This window comes from Berghia stephanieae, chromosome 1 (genome assembly GCF_034508935.2).
Source record: "Berghia stephanieae isolate SIO BIC M18660-M18661 chromosome 1, UCSD_Bste_1.3, whole genome shotgun sequence".
Classification (NCBI taxonomy): Eukaryota; Metazoa; Mollusca; class Gastropoda; order Nudibranchia; family Aeolidiidae; genus Berghia; species Berghia stephanieae.
In genome coordinates this window covers 104,682,377-104,704,587 of record NC_088360.1, presented here as the reverse complement: position 1 = coordinate 104,704,587, position 22,211 = coordinate 104,682,377, and the positions used below count along the sequence as shown (strand labels likewise).

Genomic DNA, 22,211 nt, shown 5'->3' with positions numbered 1-22,211 from the left:
ACTGTATTAACCAGACTATAAACCTGTAAGGTTACACATAGATTTGTGTGTTGGTCCGTTATACATCCGGATGACAATGTTGTGAGCTTCTTAGCCAAGCGCATACTATCTATACAATAAAGCTCTTAACGCATAACAACAACACCAATCCATTCAAATTAAGCAAATAACGATGCCGTACTCAGCAACAACACGTATTTAAATTTTGGCCAGATTTCGGAAGTCAATGATATTATTATAATAATTAAATTACCTAAAGTCATATTATTATTATTTATATGGGACACCCGTTGCCGCTATGTGATCTTGTGGTATGACACTCGCTTGCGGATCGGAAGATCTCTGGGTTCGAGCCTCGCGGATCAGAAGATCCCTGGGTTCGAGCCTTGCTCGGCGCATAGTGAGTCCTTGGGGGAAAAAAACAACTCTTTACTCACATTTTCTCACCGTACTCAGGTGTAAAATGAGTACCTGGCCGTTTACAGCGTTGTCTCTGTCGGAGAAATTGTAATATCGCCTAACTGGTGTCATGTCTCGTTCTATTTGTTACGTGTTGCTGTTGGTCAGGGACCCTTTGTAAAGCGCTTTGAGCACGTTTAGTGGATATTGCTCTATATAGAAGCTCACGTTTGTTTTTGTTTTGTTTTTTTAATGCCTCACCTTGCAAACAACTCTCAAACCTGTGACTTCGCAAATTTATCAATTTTTAGCCCTCACAATATTTGCGCAACCTTACGGTAATTTCAGTAATGATCGTTCATTCAGTCATTTACAAATAGCTATTTATAGAAGTAATTACTTGAGCTTTCTCAAAGCGCATTACAAGGGGTCCGTGGCTAACAGCAGCCCTTAACATGTAGGACTTGACATGTCGCCAGTTATGCGATTTAAGTTTGTTGGGTTTTTTTTTCGGACAGAGACAATACTTTTAACAGCCAGGTACTCATTTTACACCTCAGTACCGTGAGAGAATATGAGTAAAGAGCTTTTCCCAAGGGCCCACTCAACTATGCGCCGAGCGAGGCTCGAACCCAGGACCTTCCGATCCGAAAGCGAGTGTCATACCACAAGACCACAAAGCCGCACCGGTTGTCCGATAAAATTATTAATAATAATATGACTCTTAAGGTAAATATTACCATTATATCATTAACTTGCACCTGTTCTTTTAGCAGTAATCCCAATGGTTATTCACTATTCATTATATTAAGGCCATTTTAACACTCATATGTAAATGCTACTTAGGGGGTCGGGGTGGGGGGAAGGGGTAGGAGGGGGGGGGGGGCGATAAGTTGTCCCTCAGAGCCATTAGGCCTATGGAGCCGGAGTTTATATCCCGGTTTCTATGACGTGAATTGTACAATCGAGATTGTTTGTTACCCTTTGGATAGGACGCCAGTCTATCGCAAAGTACTTTCCGCCGGATCTATCTGACCTTGCTACTCCTGTGAACAAAATTTAATGTAAAACAACTTCGAAAAAGAACAAAATCGAAAAAAACAACCGGAACGTCCCAGGCTAAAATCCCAAAACAATAAAAACAATAATACACCACTTAAAATACAGATGGGGGGTCCCGATAGGTCAGTTGGAAGAGCACTCGCTTCAGACGCAAAGGGATCGATATCGATCCTGGTTGCAGCTGGGATTTTTTTTTCTGATCTCCCTGTCTATCCAGCAGTGAATTGGTAACTGGGTCAATTAGATCTGGTGGAAAGTACTTAACGACAGACCCGCGTCCTATCCAAAGGGTAGAAAGCAATTGCTATTTTACGTTTCACGCTTTAGAAACCGGGATAAACTCCGGCTCCATGGGACCTAACGGCTATGAGTGACTATTTTATTTTATTTTATTTATTTATTAATTTTTATTTTTTTTGTAATCCAGATAGACGTCAGGAAATAATAATACAGAACATGTGCTGCCAACTTGAAATTTCAAAAAGTCGTAGTTTCCAAGGAAAACAAGAAAACGTCACTTTAACTTGCTTTAGAAATAAATCATTTGCCTTTAGCACGATCCAAAATATGCTCCAAATGCCTGAATTATAATATAGGTTCGAAGGAATATTTTCAGTTATTTTCACAAGATTTATTGAATCAAAGAAAGATTTTTCGTAGTTCTCGGCGGGTCTGTTAATACTTTCTTGTCATCTGTCTGGTCTTGGTGTATAAGTAATGCCCAGGGTATAGTCTTTAAGGAATTTTGGTTTCCCATCATGTTACCACAATATAATATTAAATATTCTCATTCAAGCCAATTGGAGGAACTGCTTTACTATAGGTACGAGTAAAGCTGACGAATATGTTTTTATTGTTTTCGTAATTGGCTGAGGAAATGTATTGAACCCAAAACTTTCCGTAGTTGGTCTTTATAATACCGTTTTGAGATAACTGGTCACATGTGTGGAATATAATCAGCGTGGATTTGTCCGACTATGTGGTCCAGTGCTGTGACACTCACCTTCGGATTGGAAGGTCCAGGGTTCAAGTCCCTCTCTAAGGGGCGCATAGTTGAAACCTTGGAAAAGACACTTTACCCACACTCTCTTACCTTACCGTACTCAAGTGTAAAATGAGTACCTGACCATTTATAGCGTTGTCTCTGTCGGGAAAAAAAATGTAATATCGCCTAACAGGCGTCATGTCTCGTCCTACATGTTAAGTGTTTCTTGATAAAAACCCGAACAAGTGAGTATGAAAAGTACCAGACACATTTCATACACACTTTTTCAGATTTTTATCTTATACTTGTGTCTGTTCCTTAATTTCTTTGATTTTAGTGTTTCTTGTTTGAAGGGGATCGCTTGTCACGCGTTTTGAGCACGTTTAGTGGATATTGCTCTATACAAATGCACTAGTTTTGTTTTTATGTTTATATTCTCACACATTCTTACCATTTCAGTAATCACCATGTTAACACATCCTTCGGCTGTAAGAGGCAGGGTGCAGTCTTTAAGGATTTTGGGTTTCCCATCCTGTATTCAATAGAATATTAAAGAATCTCATTCAAACCAGTAAAGCCAATACGCTTCATCAGTCGTAACGTCACTTCCCTCGTAACGATGCATGGTAACTAAGTAACTGGCTCTAAACTATCGGAACAATAGCGGACGCCCTTATGAAATATTTCTCCGACGAGCAAAAAAGCGTGTCCAGAGGGAAAAAAAATTATAAATCTTATCGTGTTTTGACTTTTACACATTGTGATCACAAGACATATGAAAAGTTCTAGCCAGCATGAAGAATAAAAAGTACCGATTTTCTTTGTTTAGAACCACTATGGTCGCCGTTGCTGGGCCACGTGACATCAGACTATTGAATCCAATTGGAGGAACTCCCTTAACTCTCTCCTTACCGATCCCTTTCAGCATTTTCCCAAAATGGCAGGCTTACCCAGCAAAAAAAAAAAATTTTTTAAACTAAAACAAGCTCTCTACAAAACAACTGTATGTATTAATCAAATTTATTAATCAAACAAAGATCATTCTTCAAAGTTTGTGATGTGCAAAATAAATCTGAATAAGAACAATGTCGTAGCAAATGTGACGATATATATATATCTATATATATATATATATATATATATATATATATATATATATATGTTTTGTGTGGTGTGTGTGTGTGTGTGTGTGTGTGAATTATGTCCCAGATCCGACGCGGAGCAATTAACTGTACGTCTAAACGTAACTTCTCTCGTCGACATAATATCTGTCGATTTACGGTGACACATATCCACCGCGTCTAATCTATATTCGTCGGACCGTGTACGAAAAGTCTGTACGTCTAAAGGGGCCATTAGTATAGGTAAGTGTAAAGTTGACGATTATATTGGCGTACTCTTAAATACTCTCTTTTAAAACTTTGGCCAGAAAACTCGTCCTTCAAATACCAATCAATTAAATGTCCGTCATTTTCCTAAGATTTCCCAAACCTGGGACTACGTGAAGTCCCAGGTTTGACAGTTTTATGAAAACATAGTCTCAAGTTGGAGAGTTTTTAGGAAAACGTGGGTCATTTCAATCGATCGATATTTGAAGGACGAGTTTTCTGGCTAAAATTTTAAATACGTGTTTTCTAAAGTATACAGTTCCACACTGGTGATAGTTATCTCATGATGGTGATGGTGGCGGTGGTGATTGTAATGATGATAATGATTATTAATAGGATGATGATGATGATGATGATGATGATGATGATGATGATGATGATGATGATGATGATAATGATGATGATTTTGATGATGAATGTGATGATGATGCAGATCATGATGATGATGATGATGATGATGCTGATGATAAAGATGATGATGATGATGATGTATACCTACCCTGGAAGTGTGTTCCATTGCGATGATGACTTTTGTATTTTTATGGGACACCCGGTCCATATCTCCACCCATACCTGTTACCATTTTGCCCTGCAAATAATTATGACAAGAGTTTAACCTATAGGTAGAATGACGTTGACGTCACTCAGGTCTTTGTTATTGCTTTTTCCCATCCGCGTTTATGAGTAATTCTCACTAAACTGTATTAACCTTATTATAAACGATCATGGTTACATAAAGTTTTGTGTGTTGGTCCGTTATACTTCCGAATGGCATTGTTGTGAACTCCTTAGCCAAGCGCATACTATCTATACCTACTTCTGAATGGCAATGTTGTGAGCTTCTTAGCCAAGCGCACACATTTATTCTAAATTATAAATTAAAACATTTTTAAAAAAAAATTCAAAATAAAAAAAAAATTTAAAAAACAAAAAAAAAAACAAAAAACAAACAAAAAAAAACACAACACGTACTTAAAATGTTGGTTAGAAAAATCATTTTTCAAATCTCAATCGAATAAAATGAACCTCATCTTAGCAAAATAATCTTAAACCTTCGTTGAAGTCCGAGGTTTGAGATTTTGTTTGCCAAGACGAGCGTCATTTAAATCGATCGATATTTGAAAGATGAGTTTTCTGGCCAAATTTTTTAATGCGTCTCTTTCCAGAAAAAGACAGTTTACTGATTTCAACAAGCAAACAAGCAAGACCACAACCATGGCCGTCATGACCACAACTCACGGGGACGATCCAGTTCGCCAGATCACCGCATTCCGACACTTCCATTGCTCCAAGAATAGTCAAATCTAGATGGACTCTGAGGGTGAAATATCATAATATGTGTATTATGTTATTATTATTATTATTATTATTATTATTATTATTATTATATTATTATTATTATTATTATTATTATTATTATTATTATTATTATTATTATATTTATTATTATTCATTATTATTATTATTATTATTATTATTATTATTATTATTATTATTATTATTATTATTTTAACATGGGCTGGACGGTACATTGGTAACCCCCAACCTTTAAAAAGATAAAGAATTGCTAGATACTAGAATGTTCAGTCTGAGTTCACCACGATACCATATCGTTTTTGAGGTATTCGATTACAGATGAACACACCCTCTACTCATAGCAAAAGATTCATCGGTCGCAAAGAATGAGCTGCCACCAATACAAGTAGCCGCACGTCCTGCTTCATCCACAAAGTCCGGATCGTCATTCTCTTCTTTGGCTAGTGGACCCTGTCAAAGATTTAAAAAAAAAAAACAAACAAACAAAAAACTTGAGCTTTTAGGTAGCACAATATCCACTAAACGTGCTGAAATCACTTTACAAGGAAGGGATCCCTAGCTAGCCTACAGCAACACTTAATATTTAGGACGAGACGTGACACCAGTTAGTAAGTCGATATTACAATTATATAATATATATGTATGAATCATATATTTCATTAACTTTTCTGATTAATGCTCTGGTTTCACATTCGTCAAAGTTTCTCTCTCTCTCTCTCTCTCTCTCTCTCTCTCTCTCTCTCTCTCTCTCTCTCTCTCTCTCTCTTTCTCTCAACTGTGTTGTTCCCTTAGATATGAGTAACATTTACTCCTTTTATCGTTCTCTTCGTGGTTATCTAAGTGTCTATTGGAGACTACTTACCAATTCAAGAGCTCCAATGTCACTTTGTAGAAATACTGAAGAATCAGGCTTGATATAATTTCTGACCAATGAAGGCAGTCCGCATCCAAGATTGACTAAACCCCATGGAGTTAAAGAAATCTTACATGTGTGATTCGAAAGGTGATCGAATTATATAATAGGTGACCCAAAGTCCCATAGGGGTAATAAAAAGAATAATTATGCACTACCGCCAAGACATTATAAGTTATCGCTTAGGCATTCCACAAAGGAATAAAGATAATTCATCAAACAAGATGCCTGATGTCAACAGGAATCAGCCATCTTGCCCAAGTGAGCAAATTGGGGGATAATAATCTTGCCCAATGAAAAAAACGAAAATGCCTGAAGAGGGGCTCGAACCCGGAACCTTCCGGGTCACAGTGCAGTGCCTTAACCACTCGGCCAACCCCCTCCCTCAAAGCGGTATTACGTCAGGGTAAATCGGACTCCAAAAAATGAATTTCAAAACAAAATGATAAATTAAATAAAATTCCCTTTATTCATCCCATAGGGGAAATTTGTCTCTAGTGTCTTTTCCAAGGGAAGACTGGAATAACCCAGGCGTCAACCGCGATGCAGCGCCGCAAAATGAGCTAGGGCGAGGTGACTTGCTCAAGACCACACAGCGCAGAGGTGAGTGATCGAGCTCGGTCCCTTTCGGGTACGAAGCAATGACGGTGGCGCTGAACAACGCTGCCCCATATAAAATGGAATTCATTGACCAAGATGACATAGATAAATTATCCCCAAGATCTAAAGATCTGAAAACATGTTTAGTGTTGCGGTTAGTTATGGACACCATTTGAAGCACTTTGAGCACGTTACGTGGATATTGCTCCATTTTAATGCTCAAGCTAAATGTGAGTTTTTTCTATTCATTGAGGAAAACTTTAAAATCTGAAGAAACCCTTGATGACCAACTTTTGCTAAACTCTCTCCTTACCAGCCACTTTTAGAATTTCCCCCGAAAATCCACACCCACCCGACACAAAAAATAGACTTTTCTTACTCAAACAAAAAAGTAACAAGTGTATTCTATACAGAATGTTGTCCAGCAAAATTATGTCTACAACAGAGTGTTTAGTATCTATAGCTGTAATCAAAGTATTTCTTTACATTTTGTGATGTACAAGAGAAATCAGAATGAGAAAATTGCCGGTTGCATTGTAACGAATGTGACGATTTTCCAATGGATGGTAAGGAGAGGGTTAATGCTTTTCCCTTAGGCTCGTTTCCCTTATCGTGTCCTCTTGAAAAAGGATACTGTACATTCCATCCTTGACTTCAAGGGCAGCTCTTTTAAGAATTCTGTCCGTCATCTGATGATCTAGGCTGTAGTTTTGCTTCTCGGCACTTTTAACTGCGGCACGCTGAAAATTGAAGAATATACTATTCTTACACTTTTGCTTTTTGGAATTCCGGACGTGCTCCCAAACCACCCAGTACAACAAATGTTACATCAAACCCATAATTGCGTCAGGTTATCATACCTGAAAATGTGGACAGCTAGTAATTGATGAATCACAAAAAAAAAAAACATCAAACAAAAAATAAACAAACAAAGACACAAAACAATACAAATAAATAATCAGAACAAAACCGCAGAGTCAAACATATGTATCGCTCACCCTCTTCGGTTTTCTGTATTTGAATCCTTTTATAATCCTCTGTACAAAAACGTGTGGGATATGAACGTCATCCTCCGCAATGGTGCCTGTCTCCACTATCTCCTCGACCTCCGCTATCGTTATTTTCCCTGCCTTGCTCATTGTGGGGTTTGAATTGCGAGCAGTTTTTCTAAAATCAAAATGTTTATGTGAGAGCAATGAGAACATTCTTTTTTCACAATTAACATACTATTACGTTCTAAATGCAAGGCAACGATATAATTTGCGAAAAATAATTTGCTACCTGTAACTTATAGATAGAATGAAGTTGACGTTACTTGGGTCTTTGTTATTGTTTTTTTTTTCATCCGCATTTATGAGTAATTCTCACTACATTGTATTAACCGTACTGTAAACGTTTAAGGTTACACATAGTTTTGTATGTTGGCCGTTATACTTCTGGATGACAATGTTGTGAGCATCTTAGCCAAGTGCATACTACAGTGCGCTTATTTAAAGTACTTGAAATGGAAAGGGATGATTTAAAAATTACAAGGGAAAAAATAAACACGATCCTGAGTGGGTTTTTTCCACCCCTTATCATGTGAAATATAAGAAAAGAACGGTACTCATTTATTCAGACAACTTTCAAGCTTCGAATGTTCATGACTACACATTATTATACTATACCTGAAAATCAAATTACCAGCTCTGTCTGCCTTCCACGCTTTGATCAAGGCAAACTCTCCTGTGATGGCTTCCTCCATGATACAGTTTATTCCACCAATGTTGCGGCCCTGAAGTTTAAAGTTCAAACAAAAATAAGATTAGATATGAGAGACAATAACTGATTTCTCGAGAAGGGCGGAAGCTTTGCAGGATGATATGACTTTTCCTGTTTGTGCAGCTATGGCCTTGTGGTATGACACTCGCACTCGGGCCGGAAGGTCCAAGGTTTTAGATCAAATCTGAGCCGTGCATATTTAAGTCCTTGGAAAATGGTCTTAAACTCGCATTTTTTCACCATTGTCAGATGTAAAATGAGTACCTGGCCGTTAACAGCGTTGTCTTTGTCGAAAAAAATGTAATATCGCCAAACAAAAGTCCTATCTTGCACTACAATGGCGAGAGACCCGTTGTAAAGTGCTTTGAGCACGTTTAGCGGAAAATTGTGCTCATCTACTTGCTTTGTCTGGGACAATATTATGTAGAACCTTTCTGATTAAATTGGGGTTTTGATCACTGAAATCAGTGGTAAATGATTCAGAATAAGTGGTTCTAGTAATCACAGACAAATGATTGTGTGGTTTTGCATGCTTACAGTATCATCAAAATTAATATTGTTTAAAAAGTGATGATCGACTTAAACAAAATTTACATAAAACAGCTTTATTATCCTATCACAATAAAAAGAAAAATGTGTGTGTGTGTTTTTTTGTTTGTTTGTCTCCTGACCAACGCCAAGTGCCGAACCTTTGTTTTGTGTTGTTCCCTTATGTATGAGTCAGAAATACTCACTTTACTTTTTCTATCCAAGAAAAAAATGTGTCTTTTTCTTTTTGTTGTCATTGCTGATTATCGTTAGAAGAGAGTCAATACTAACGAAAGAGTGATAATGGAGAGGCTTCGAAGTCTCTCCATTGTCACTCATTGTCTATATTGTTCCCATCCGAAGCCTCTCCATTATCACTCATTAGGCTTTTAACGAAATCGGGCCGAACGAGACGCCGAACGCCGAACCCGAACGGATGTAGCCTTCTCACGTGACCATGAACGAGATCTGGATAGACTCTCAAGCGGTATGCCGCATCGGATCTAAGGTCACGTGATAGAGGATAGCTTGGGTTGCTGTTGGCTTCAGCTGACAAGAAACGGAGAAGGAAAGAATGGAGACTACCTCAGGCCTCCCCCTACCATATGTTAGGGGAGGGGCAAGGTCAGTGTCATTCAATAGTATATAATTGTGCATGTGGCGCTCTATACGGAGAGAAAATTATAAATTGATTACGGGGGAAGGTGGGGGGAGGGGGGAGGGGGGTTTGACCCACAAACGACCGAGGTGTTGGGCTTCGGGTAGACCATGATAGGAAATCAAAGAGAAAAGGCCGCTGGTACTTAGATGGTGGAAATGGTTGGGGGGGGGGGGGGGGGGGGGGGGGGGGGTAGTGCCAATCAGCATGGGATGTATACATTAACATTAATAATATAGGCAATAGATGACCAGGGATGTGTATTGTTTGTGTATTGTTTGTATATGTGTGTGTGTTTGTGTGTGTGTGTGTGTGTGCGCGCGCGTGTGTGTGTGTGAAAGGGATTACACAAAAACACCTTTCTCTGTAGCTTCCAAATGATTACGTATACGATAAATTTGAAAACCACATTGTTTGAATCAGCTTGCAAAAAGGAGAACATTTATCTTTATTTCACGAAAATAGGTTTAGAAATAAATAAAAAAATTTCTAGTAGATTGATTTTGAAAAAAATATTGCTCATTTTTTAAAAATTTAATGATAGTTTCTTTATTTTCCGGTCGATGTTCTTGATTTTTATCTCATTTTTCAATTCTCAATGCGACGTGCACACCGATGTATCTCGTGTGATTCAAAAGCGTTGTTTGTTTTTTTGATATATATATATATATATATATATATATATATATATATATATATATATATATATATATATATATATATATATATATATACTGAGAGTCCTGCCTCACTAATTAATTCCTGAGCTTTGAGATGGTGACGCAACTATTACATACAAGACCTTGCAGTGGAGTCGGCAGGGCTTTTGGGATACACAACCACTATTTACCCATCGGTCAGCGGTACTCTTTGATGTATACAACACTCACCGCTTTTACGCAAAGCCGCCTGCCCATAAATCAAGAGATGGTCTCCTAACTGTTCACAAGCGAACTGTCAAACGAGCAATCGATGATTGGATAAGAATCTCAAAATCTCATATAATAAGGTAAGTTTTGGAGAGGTGATATCCCCCCACCCGTCATCGGACAGAACTTTCATTGCGTTATATCATATTGTAAGCCCCACCTCCTCTTTCTATTCCGGAGTGACGAGATTAGACGAGAGGACGCGAGAAAAAATTGAACACGTGATCGGTAAGTCGATCGGTCGTCCTGCTTCGGCGTGTAACTATAACTCTGTATTGTCCATATTGTTCCCACTCGAAGCCTCTCCATTATCACTCATTGTCTATATTGTTCCCATCCGAAGCCTCTCCATTATCACTCATTGTCTTTATTGTTCCCATCCGAAGCCTCTCCATTATCACTCATTGTCTATATTGTTCCCATCAGAAGCCTCTCCATGATCACTCATTGTCTATATTTAATTGTTCCTATCCGAACTTTGTTCTCAGTGAGGGTACCTATATATTTTAGATTTAATTTTATAAGTTAATATTCAAATTGGATTTTAAGCACTAGGTTAAACCAATATTGATATGCTGGAAGGCGGTGGCCTCCTACAGTCGGTAAATCAGCTATACTGGTCTTATGAAATAAAGAAATTAAGGAGCAGGCACTGGTGGAAGACAAAGAAATAAACGAGTGTCTCCGGAGCCTCTGTGGTGTAATGGTAGCACGTCTGACCGGTAATCAGAAGGGTTTAGGTTCGATCCCAAGTCGAAGTCGACTGATTTTTTGGGTAGTTTTTATTTTCTTGTATTTTTCTTTCTTTCTTTGTCTGGCACCATTCATACACTCTCGTTCATTTCTTTAAATTGGCCTTACCTCTTTCGGGTTACTTTCCAGGGCTAAGCTACCATCGGCATTATATTTTAAGGGCATCCCTCCTTTTTGAACAAGAGTTCCATATCCTACTGGGGTGAAAAATGCTGGAATTCCCGCTCCTCCAGCCCTGATCTTTTCCATCAAGGTGCCCTGGAAAACAGTCAAATTAGAATTGATAATCCACATATATTATCTTTTCCATCACAGGTGCCCTGGAAAAGACGCGAATTAGAATAGATTCGACATTTATTATCTTTTCCATCAAGGTGCCATGGAAAACAGTCGAATTAGAATTGATAATCCACATATATTATCTTTTCCATCAAGGTGCCCTGGAAAAGAGACGAATTAGAATAGATTCCACATTTATTATCTTTTCCATCAAGGTGCCCTGGAAAACAGTCGAATTAGAATTGATAATCAACATATATTATCTTTTCCATCAAGGTGCCCTGGAAAGAGACGAATTAGAATAGATTCCACATTTATTATCTTTTCCATCAAGGTGCCCTGGAAAACAGTCGAATTAGAATTGATAATCCACATATATTATCTTTTCCATCAAGGTGCCCTGGAAAAGAGACGAATTAGAATAGATTCCACATTTATTATCTTTTCCATCAAGGTGCCCTGGAAAACAGTCGAATTAGAATTGATAATCCACATATATTATCTTTTCCATCAAGGTGCCCTGGAAAAGAGACGAATTAGAATAGATTCCACATTTATTATCTTTTCCATCAAGGTGCCCTGGAAAACAGTCGAATTAGAATTGATAATCCACATTTATTATCTTTTCCATCAAGGTGCCCTGGAAAACAGTTGAATTAGAATTGAAATAAAATACATTTTTTGGGACGGTTTGTTTTTCTTGTATATTTCTTTCTTGCTTTGTCTGGCACCTTTCATACACACTTATCCACTTCTCTTTTTTAATGTTGTGTGGTATTCTTTTCGCTTTCATTGATTATTGAGCGGGGGGAGGGGGGGGGGTGGCCGGGTGGGTAAGGCATTACACTGTGATCCGGAAGGTCCCGGGTTCGAGCCCTGCTTCAGGCACATTTTGCAATGTGACCAATGACCTAGAGCACATGGAAATGTTATATAGATCATGCCCATTGTGTCATTTGTGTGTGTTGCATGCCATGTATATAGATAGAATGCGCTTGGCCAAGGAGTTCACAACATTGCCATCCGGAAGTATAACGGACCAACACACAAACTCTGTGTAACCATGAACTTTTATAGTCTGGTTAATACAGTTTAGTGAGAACAACTCACAAACGCGGATGGCAAAAACAATAACAAAGGCCTGAGTGACGTCATCTGCATACTATCTATAGATGAGAAAAACTCTCATTAAGCAGCTGTTAGAAAACACAAAATCTCAAGATTGGGAAATTCGTCCCGTCTTGATGGGCTCTTGTAACCACTTTCGAGCACGGCTTACCTGAACCTCTGGAGGAAAGGAATATAAAAAAGGTCGAAGAAACCGTAGTTTCGAGGAAACCGTGTACAAGGATTAATAAGGAAACAATTTGGGACATTCAAATAAGTTCGAGGAAAGCGCGTTTAAGGAAACTGTACTCGAGTGAATTGCTTAACTCCGTGATCAAGGGAATGAATCATGTACGTACCTAACGCAATCACTCAATCATAGGTTGAAAACAACAACAACAACAACAACAACAACAACAACAACAACAACAACAACAATAACAACAACAACAACAAATTATCAAGGGGAACTGATGAAAAGCAAGAATACAAATGTGAAATGTGCGGCTATGTGGTCTTGTGGTATGACACTCGCTTTCGGATCGGAAGGTCCTGAGTTCGAGCCTCGCTCATCGTATAGTTGATTCTTTGGAAAAGGCTCCTTACTCACATTCTCTCACCTTATCAGGTGTAAAATGAGTACCTGGCCGTTAACAGCGTTGTCTCTGTCGGGAAAAAATGCAATATCGCATAACAGGCGTCATCTATCGTTCTACGTGATACATGTTGCTGTTGGTCAAGGACCTCTTGTAAAGCGCTTTGAATACATTAAGTCGACATTGCGCTATAGAAAAGCTCATTTAAAAAAAAAAAATTTTTGGAAATATGAAATAAGTAATTTCTTAAAAATTCAATCTTATTTATTTGATCAACGATAAAATGTTATTGTTTTTCATTACCTTGGTACAATCCTTAAATTTATTTAAAAAGGTAAAACATTTTTTTTTAAAAAGTAGTCCTTCGGAGCCATTCGGGCCATAGAGCCGGAGTTTATCCCGGTTTCTATAGCGTGAACGGACAATAGTAATTGTTTACTACCCTTTGGATAGGACGCCAGTCAATGTCAAAGTACTTTCCGCCAGATCTAACAGACCTAGCCACCCAATCACTGCTGGGTGGACAGAGGGGTCAGAAAAAATATCGACTGCATCCCGGATTTCGGTCTCGGTCCCTTTGCGTGTGAAGCGAGTGCTTTACCAACTGACCTATCAGGACGCTCAGTAGAAGGTAAACTGTTCTGTAAACTGAATTTGTATTTTTTTTTTTAACTCTCACGTTGAAAACAACATACAAAAAATAGGGAAAACAATTTTCAGAAATATTTTTTAAAAAATACTAATAATAATAAAATCCCCTTTCTACATCCCCAGGGGGGGGGGGGGGGATTTGTCTTTCGGGTCTATTCCAATGGAAAACTGGAATAACACAGGCGCCAGCCGCAGTGCAGCGCCGCAAAGTGAGCTAGGGCTAGGTGACTTGCTCAAGGCCACGCAACTAGACGAGTAGTCGAGCTCGGTACCTTTTGTGTTCGAAGCAAAGACCGTACCGCTGAGCCACGAGCTTAACTGAAATGTTTTTTGTTTTGTTTTGTTTTTTTTTTTTTTGGTAAAAAAAATGGATATCTAAATGGAAATGCTTAAAGCAGTGATAACAGTATGATGACTCTTACCTTATCATTTCGGCACGCGTGTTTGAGAACGTGAATCAATGATGATGGAAACCCGTAGGCTTGCATAACTGATGCTTTTACACGTGTATTCACTTTTAAAGAATTTTAAATTAGTAAAATAATTTTTTTTTAAATTTAATTAAAAACGAGAAAGAATAAACAAACTTAGTTTTTTTTTTCTATGATTTTATATCATAATTAGCATTATTTACGGTAATAACTTATAAAGTCCTTTGTAAAAGGAAGAAAACAAAACTGGACACAGTTGTAATTTTAAGAAATTATTTCTATGCTAATAATAAAAAATGAATTCATTTGTTTCAAAATTTTCTTTTTATTCTGTTCTTAAAGCAGAAAGCTAGACAACAGAAGCCGCCACGAAGTCGTTCAGGCTAGTTTTTGGAATATACTTATAGTTGGGTATCGAAGATTGTTATATTTTAAACATCCGTGTGTAGAGTTAATCTACGAAATGCACTGGCGATACAAGCTCTCGATAATTGATACAGCAATGAAATGCCATGGCTTCACTTAAGGTCAATTATTCATACTGTTCGTTTGTTGACGATTGCATCACGAATATTTTAGCATGTAGTTCTTTGTGCCGGTGTTTTGACGTGGTAGTAGTAGTAGTAGTAGTAGTAGTAGTAGTAGTAGTAGTAGTAGTAGTAGTAGTAGTAGTAGTAGAAGTAGTAGTAGTAGTAGTAGTGGTAGTAGTAGTCGTAGTAGTAGTAGTAGTAGTAGTAGTAGTAGTAGTAGTAGTAGTAGTAGTAGTAGTAGTAGTAGTAGTAGTAGTAGTAGTAGTAGTAGTAAGAGTGGTATCAGCTGCAATTGTTGTCAATCTGGAATTTAGTAATGTATTTATGTCTTTATTGTTTTGTGTTGTTGGCTGACGAACGGTTTTGAGTACGAAACGTTCCGTGTTTGGTATTTTTTGTTCTTTTTTTAAAGCTGTTATATTCTTGTTTCTTTATTACTTTCATAAAGCAATTTCACGCAAGGTAAGTCATCCATATCAATTACTGGTCAACAGTTGATGTTTAAGTGTCATACCATACTCAGGAAAAAAAAGAATCACGTGTAACGTTTTGGTCAGAAAACTCGTCCTTCAAATATCGATCGATTAAAATTACCTTCATTTTGGCAAATACTCTCAAACCTTGGACTTCGCGAAGTCCTAGGTTTGAGAGTTTTTAGCAAAATGAGGGTCGTTTTATATTCTATTCTATATTAAATACCATCTAACTACTATGTCACCAATTGAAGCAATGACCAATCAATCCTTGTCGAATCTAAGACCTTGCGTAAATAAGGTGAGCAATATTTTTTATCATTTAAAGCGTCTAGGGCCTGGGGCAACGGGGTGAAGCTCTATATAAATGCCGTATTTATTATTATTATTATTATTATTATTATTGTTATTATTATAAGTATTGGTACCGTGTTAGATATGACAGCATAAGCGGTCGTTTAGTATTACATATTATTCTACTTTACGTGTGTGTTGTGAATATATCTGTCATCGTGGCTTTTCGCGGCCGCAATGGCAAATTTGCGGCCGCAAAATTCGCACTTTTCCGCAATTTACCGCAAATTTTACAAATTTCATGAAAAATCTAAATTTTTCACCATTATTTAACCCGAGTGGTTTTTTTAAAGTGGCGAATTTCCGAAAGTCAGCATCGTCCCTTTCTTTCATTTTCTCATAGCTCCTGGTCTGTTTAAACTGCTACTGGAAGCTGCCCAGTCTGGTTTTTAAACTGCCATACTACTAACAGACGTTACATTGCAATTAAAAGGAGTTTTTCTACTTTCACTTTCACCTTAGTGACGAGTGACGCTATTATTGTTATCTTCAATTGGTTTCGCTACCGGCGTTCTTTTCTCTTACATCTACTTGTTGATTACAAACTCGCTATGGACAAGTTCCTTGGTTTAGACATGAAGAAGGCAAAATGTGCTCGCCATGTCACTGCACACCAGCGACACTCAGAATACAGCCAGTGGACCCACGTCAGTGGTTCAAAGCTATTCTGCACACCATGCAACAAGGTTATTGACCACTTACGAAAGTCTTCTGTGGATAGCCACCGCAATTCCGCAGACCATAAAACAAAAGAAGAAAGAATGAAGAGGTCACATGCCACTGACGTGGATGAGAGTGAAGCGGTGAAGAAGCAGAGGACATTGGATTCTGTTTTGAAGAAACCGTCTACAGTTTCAACGCAAGGTGAGTGGTGCACCCTTTCCCTCTAAATGAGTACTTAGTTTTGGGTGGATATTGCTCTATAAATCTATACAATTACAACTATATAAAAGATGAGGGTATTATTATTACTATTATTATTATTATGACGATGATGATGATGATGATGATGATTATTATTATTATTATTATTATTATTATTATTATTATTATTATTATTATTATTATTATTATTATCATTGTTGTTCTTTTTATTATTACTTGTGGTATAGTGAAAAGACACTCGCTTTAGGATCGGAAGGACCTGGGTTCGAGCCTCGCTCAGTGCATAGTTGAGTCCTTGGAGAAGGCTCTTTACTCACATTCTCTCATGAAATGGAGGTGTAAAATGAGTACCTGGCCGTTAACAGCGTTGTCTCTGTCCGAAAAAAATTGTAATATCCCCTAACAGGCTTCATGTCCCATCCTACCTGTTAAATGTTGCTGTTGGCCACGGACCCCTTGTAAAGTGCTTTGAGCATGTTTAGTGGATATTGCGCCATATAAAGCTTATTTTTTTTAAGCTATTCATATTAACAAACTATTTTTTAAATTTCTTTCTTTCAGCAAGAAATGATATCTGCAATGAAGTTGTTTCAATGTTTGCTGCAGCAAACATTCCCTTATCGAAGGTTGACCACCCAGCAGTCAGAAACTTCTTGCAGACAAGAGTTGAAAACGGTGGTGCCATTCCACAAGCTCATCAGCTGCAGGAATGCTACTTAAAGAGGGAGTTCACCAACAAAAAAGAAGTGGTGTATAAGTATAAGAAAGTTATAAACAAGCCTGTGGCCATCATCTGTGATGAAATGTCTGATGATGTTGGAAGGTGGGTTTTGTTTTTTGTTTTTGACTGACAATGTTTGTAGAAACTAAAGCGAAAGAGTAATTTATATATAGGAGTAGGAGGCAGGTGAATACACACACACACACACACACACACACACTCACGCACAATCATATATATATATATATATATATATATATATATATATATATATATATATAATATATATATGGGCGTACTACACAACACAACACACACAGTGATCAGTTCGAATCCTTAGTTTGAATTCTATAATTAAATGCTGAGAGCAATTATGATATCATCACTTTTGCATCCTTCCCTATATGTTATTTTGTGTTTTCTCTTATTTGTATCGCCTATCTTTTCAGGTTTGTCCTCAATGTCTTAGCTGCACCACTGGAACCCTTGAGCGCTGATGTGGACAAAGTCCAAAGTTACCTCTTGGACACAAGATTTTTGTCTGTCACAAACCACACAACCGTTGCGACGGCCATAATTGAATGCTTAGTCTCCACTGGCATCAAGTTTACTGACGTCGTCACCGTAAACACAGACAATGCAGCATACATGAGGAAGGCTTTCAATGATGTATTGAAAGGGCTCATGCCAAATGCTACGCATATCACATGCATGGCTCATATCATGAGCCTAGTGGGTGATGCCTTCAGAAAGCCCTTCAATCGCACCAACAAATTCGTCAAAGCTGCAAATGCGATATTTTGGAACGCCAATGCCAGAAAGGCAAGATATCTGCGATTCCTGACACCACTCGTCAAATCTCCAAAGATGCCTCCAAACCCAATCGCTACACGGTGAGATTTTGAGAATTTTCCTTTCTTGGTCATGATTCATCTGGGTCTTTAAAAAAACTTTTTTCACCTAAAGGTGACACATTGTTAATATTGGATATTGACAAATAGGAGGGTCAGTCATTCTTATTACCTAATTTGATATGTTAGTAAACATATTTAGTAGTATCATGTTACAGTTATAGTAATCTGCTCCCTTTTTTTTGTTGAAAAGATGAGCTTTAATTAAGTATCTGACTGGGAAAGTGCTTGCTATGGCTTAATAGAATTGATTATTCCATTATGTTATCTTTTTAGATTGTCATCATTTTTTTATTTCAAAGTTAGTTTGCTTTAACCATTGATATAAGAAAATGCACTAGAATTTTTAAAAATAAATATTGGAAGCTATCTTGCACAATTATTTCGGGGTAAAGTAAGAGGGTCATAGTCAACCATTAAAGTCAATGCCTAACATTAGTCCTCACTAGGTCAAGTCATATGATGATGGTAAATTCAACAGACTATACTATAAGGCCAAAAACTGATAGATTAAGTAGGTATAATGTTATCTTCTTTTCAAATAAAAATTCAATTTAACAAATGAATTAAAAATGCATCATTTCTTTTACTTCCTTTTCAAAATCCAGATGGAATTGTTGGTTTGAAGCGGTCTCATACCATGAGAAAAATTTGCAGCACTTTGCCACATTCATTGCGAAGGAAATGGAGCACTGTGGGCGCACGGCTCCAGAGTCGTTAGTCTACTTGAATGATATCCTCTGCTCGGTGTCGGAGCGCCAGTTAATTCAAGCAGAGATGAGCTTTATAATCCAGCAGTCTCAGTCCATCGTTGTAGCTACTGATGTATTCCAAAGCCAACGTCCAATCGCCATGACAGTAAATATTCATTTTCTCCTCCTACCTTTAAATCTTATTTTATAAGATTAAGAGCAGGTATCATTATTAATGAAACGATTCCATCTTTGTTGAAACTCTGCCTTTGGACACAACATTATAGTTGAATGTCTTTGACTAGAGCAAGAAAAGAATTACAAAACAAAAATACTTTCTTATGTTTTTTAATCCTTGCCTTATTCTTATTTCTATTTTCACCAGGCGTGGTCAAAGCTCATGGAAATTAAGGACCAGTTTTCATCTTGCCATGTGACCCTACAAGATGTAGAAAGACACTGTCCGCATGACCTGGACCAACATCTCAAGCTTCAGCTCCAGGATAGTTTTTGTCAAGCTTTCTCTTTGGCCAATGAAAAGCTTGAGAAATATTCATCGACGGAAGGCCAACCAGGGATGGAATTATTGAAGGAGATACCTTTCTTCAATCCTTGCAATTTAGTGTTCATTGCTGACTCTGATATTGATTCTTTGACCATTCCTGGTATTCATGAAGTACCTCGTGTAGAAGTACTTCGATATAAAGAGTCTCTTGGTCCAAGAGCAGTGTCGGCATCTGGAGGCATTCCACTTGATCTGACTGTTTTTTGGAACAGTGTTACCTCAGATGTTCCCCATCTTGCTACGCTGGCAAAGAGATACATATACACCTGCCTTAATTCTGCTGATGCTGAGAGGTCCTTCTCCATTTATAATCTTGTATTTTCAGACAGGAGAAGGCGGCTCAACGAAGCAAACTTAAAGGCTTTGGTGTTCCTTTATTATAACAGTTTTATTTCCTATGAATATCTTGTTTAATTAAATTTTGATACCCCTCTTTGCAGGTTTTTCGTACTTTTGTTTTGATATAAGATTAAGATTGATGTTTTAAATCATTTTTCATTCTGATCTGCACCTGAGTGACTTTTGTGTGCATCTTCAGATCATTGTAGTATTTGGGGTCCCCGGGAACGAAAAAAAGTTATCCGATTAGTTAACAAAATTTGCAAAATTTGGCAATTTTTACGGCAAAATGTGGCAAATTTTTCTATTTTTTGTGGCAAAATTGTCATTTTTTTGTGGCAAAATTTGGCAAAATTTGGGATTTCAAATGGCAATTTTCCGCGATGCCAGATATATAATACGTGGCATTGGATGTGTGACTCTTTAGCCAGCCCTCACCTTATTTCTTGAAATTTGATACCCCCGGCAGATGGTAAACTACAAGTGCATATTCATACAGTACAGTAATGACTACGAAACCAACAAGCAGTAATGGACTTTCTACGCTTAAACTGTTTAATGCGTATGTTAAGTTGATTGCATAGTGCATGTTAAGTAGCTATGAGGGGGCGTGGGGGGGGGGGGGGGTTAGGCGTTATTTGATAATAATATTCTGATTGTAGAATCAAAAGAGTTGAATTCTGATATTTTCACTTACCATCCAATCCAATCCGTTTCACAAACAAAGGAACAAGCACTAATGTGTCTTACGCGTTTTGTTTTTCAGAGCTTTAATCCACTCAATTACATTTAAGAGGATCGAAGATTTTTTTTAATGTCAAAAGTTTTGCTTTAAGTTTTATTCACTTTCCCAAAGTTAACAATGTCAACAGCACAGCATGAACATTTATATTATGCTAGATTCGATTTTATTTACCCGGTATTGTTTTCAACAATTAGTAAGAAAATTGGTCTTTCGGATCATGCAAAGGTAAACATAGTTTTATCGTATTTAACACATCAAATGTAGACTTTGCTTGAATTACATAAAAATAAACATATAACTCAGTGGTAAGTTCTTTGATTCGTCCCCAAAGGTACTGAGTACATCTACCCGCCTCGCTGTGTGGCCTTGAGCAAGCCACTCGCCCTGCTGGCTCACTTTACGGTGTTGACATGCAGCTGACGCCTTTATTATTTCAGTCTCCCCCTCGGAATAGATTTTAAAAACGAATTCTCCCTCCGGAATACTGGGATTTGATTAACTTGTTATATGTTGAGATCGACGTGTTCCTATTTGCAGGTCTGCTAACCCAAATTGTAAAGGGCTCATTGTTGTTATGAACATTAAATACTCTCAAACAACACACAATTAAAATAGTGTCCATTGCAACAATGTTAAATCAAGTCCATGATTCTGTTCGGCTATTACTTGACTTATTTTGACTTTGACTAATGCCTCTTGACTCCTGGCGAAACATAGGGCCTCGACAGCACTCTTCCATCTTCTTCTGCCCTTGGCACATACCTTTGCCTCACTCCTGGTAAGGTTGGAGCCGCCAAAATCTTGGTGAAGGCTTCTCCTCTTCCAAGTCTGTTTTGGACGACCCCCATTTCCTCTTGCCCTAATGGTTCCATTCGAGAGCCTGCTGCTTGGTTATATTACAAGGCTCTTTCCGCAGGGTATGGCCAATCCATCGCCACTTTCTTGAAACATCTTAGTCAAAATTTAAATCCGCAAGTATCTTTGTGCCTTCTTCTTCCTTTTCCAAAAAAAAAAAAAAAAACCAAGTCAGCTGTATCATCACTTTAACTGTGAAAAAAAAAAGAGCTTTTAAATAGCGCAATACCCACTAAATGTGCTCAAAGTGCTTTACAAAGGGTCCATGACCAACAGCAACACGTAACACGTAGAACGAGACATAACGCCTGTTAGGCGATATTACAATTTATTCCGACAGTGACAACGCTGTCGATTGCCAGGTACTCATTTTACACATGAGTACAGTGAGAAAATGTAAGTAAAGAGCCTTTTCCAAGGCCTCAACTATGCGCCGAGCGCGAGGCCTGAACCCAGGGTTTCCAATCCGAAAGCGAGTGTCATACCACTAGGCCACATAGCCGCACTGTGAAAGATAATGTTGATATTTCAAGTTTAGTTAAAAAAAAAAAATTTTCTCACATTTTTCAATCATTAGCAAGTTGATCAACAACCAAATGGATAATTTTTTCAAATTAAAGGAATTTTGTATGGAAAATCAGATCAATCCCTTCTCTCTCTCTCTCTCTCTCTCTCTCTCTCTTATATATATATATATATATATATATATATATATATATATATATATATATATATATATATATATATATATATTAGAGAGAGAGTGGAGAGGAGAGAGAGAGAG

The 22,211-nt window shown here is 37.7% G+C and overlaps 2 protein-coding genes across 2 annotated transcripts in view; one reads left to right on the top strand and one right to left on the bottom strand.

Moving 5' to 3' along the window:
* Positions 1–14,422, bottom strand: part of LOC144965108 (succinyl-CoA:3-ketoacid coenzyme A transferase 1, mitochondrial-like) — a 16,623-nt gene extending 2,201 nt beyond the window's left edge. The window contains exons 1-10 of the mRNA XM_078900049.1: positions 14,349–14,422; positions 11,402–11,551; positions 8,332–8,438; positions 7,663–7,831; positions 7,299–7,404; positions 6,014–6,108; positions 5,480–5,601; positions 5,074–5,149; positions 4,334–4,423; positions 2,898–2,978 (exon numbers count right to left, since the gene is read on the bottom strand). Of these exons, the coding sequence (XP_078756175.1) occupies positions 2,898–2,978; positions 4,334–4,423; positions 5,074–5,149; positions 5,480–5,601; positions 6,014–6,108; positions 7,299–7,404; positions 7,663–7,831; positions 8,332–8,438; positions 11,402–11,551; positions 14,349–14,414 (1,062 nt within the window). The 5' untranslated portion in view covers positions 14,415–14,422. The remainder of the gene's footprint in view (positions 1–2,897; positions 2,979–4,333; positions 4,424–5,073; positions 5,150–5,479; positions 5,602–6,013; positions 6,109–7,298; positions 7,405–7,662; positions 7,832–8,331; positions 8,439–11,401; positions 11,552–14,348) is intronic.
* A 1,476-nt stretch (positions 14,423–15,898) lies between these two features.
* LOC144962642 (uncharacterized) lies at positions 15,899–19,913 on the top strand. The gene is made up of 5 exons (XM_078895749.1): positions 15,899–16,578; positions 17,161–17,422; positions 17,770–18,213; positions 18,840–19,089; positions 19,309–19,913. The coding sequence occupies exons 1-5, from the start codon at positions 16,266–16,268 to the stop codon at positions 19,900–19,902; spliced, it is 1,863 nt and encodes a 620-aa protein (XP_078751875.1). The 5' UTR covers positions 15,899–16,265; the 3' UTR covers positions 19,903–19,913.
* The last annotated feature ends 2,298 nt before the right edge of the window (positions 19,914–22,211 follow it).

Coding starts and splice junctions, on each gene's coding strand:
- LOC144962642 (XM_078895749.1), top strand. CDS start 16,266: ATGGACAAGTTCCTTGGTTTAGACATGAAGAAGGCAAAATGTGCTCGC. Junction 17,423..17,769: donor ATGTCTGATGATGTTGGAAG/GTGGGTTTTGTT, acceptor CTATCTTTTCAG/GTTTGTCCTCAATGTCTTAG. Junction 18,214..18,839: donor CCAAACCCAATCGCTACACG/GTGAGATTTTGA, acceptor TTCAAAATCCAG/ATGGAATTGTTGGTTTGAAG.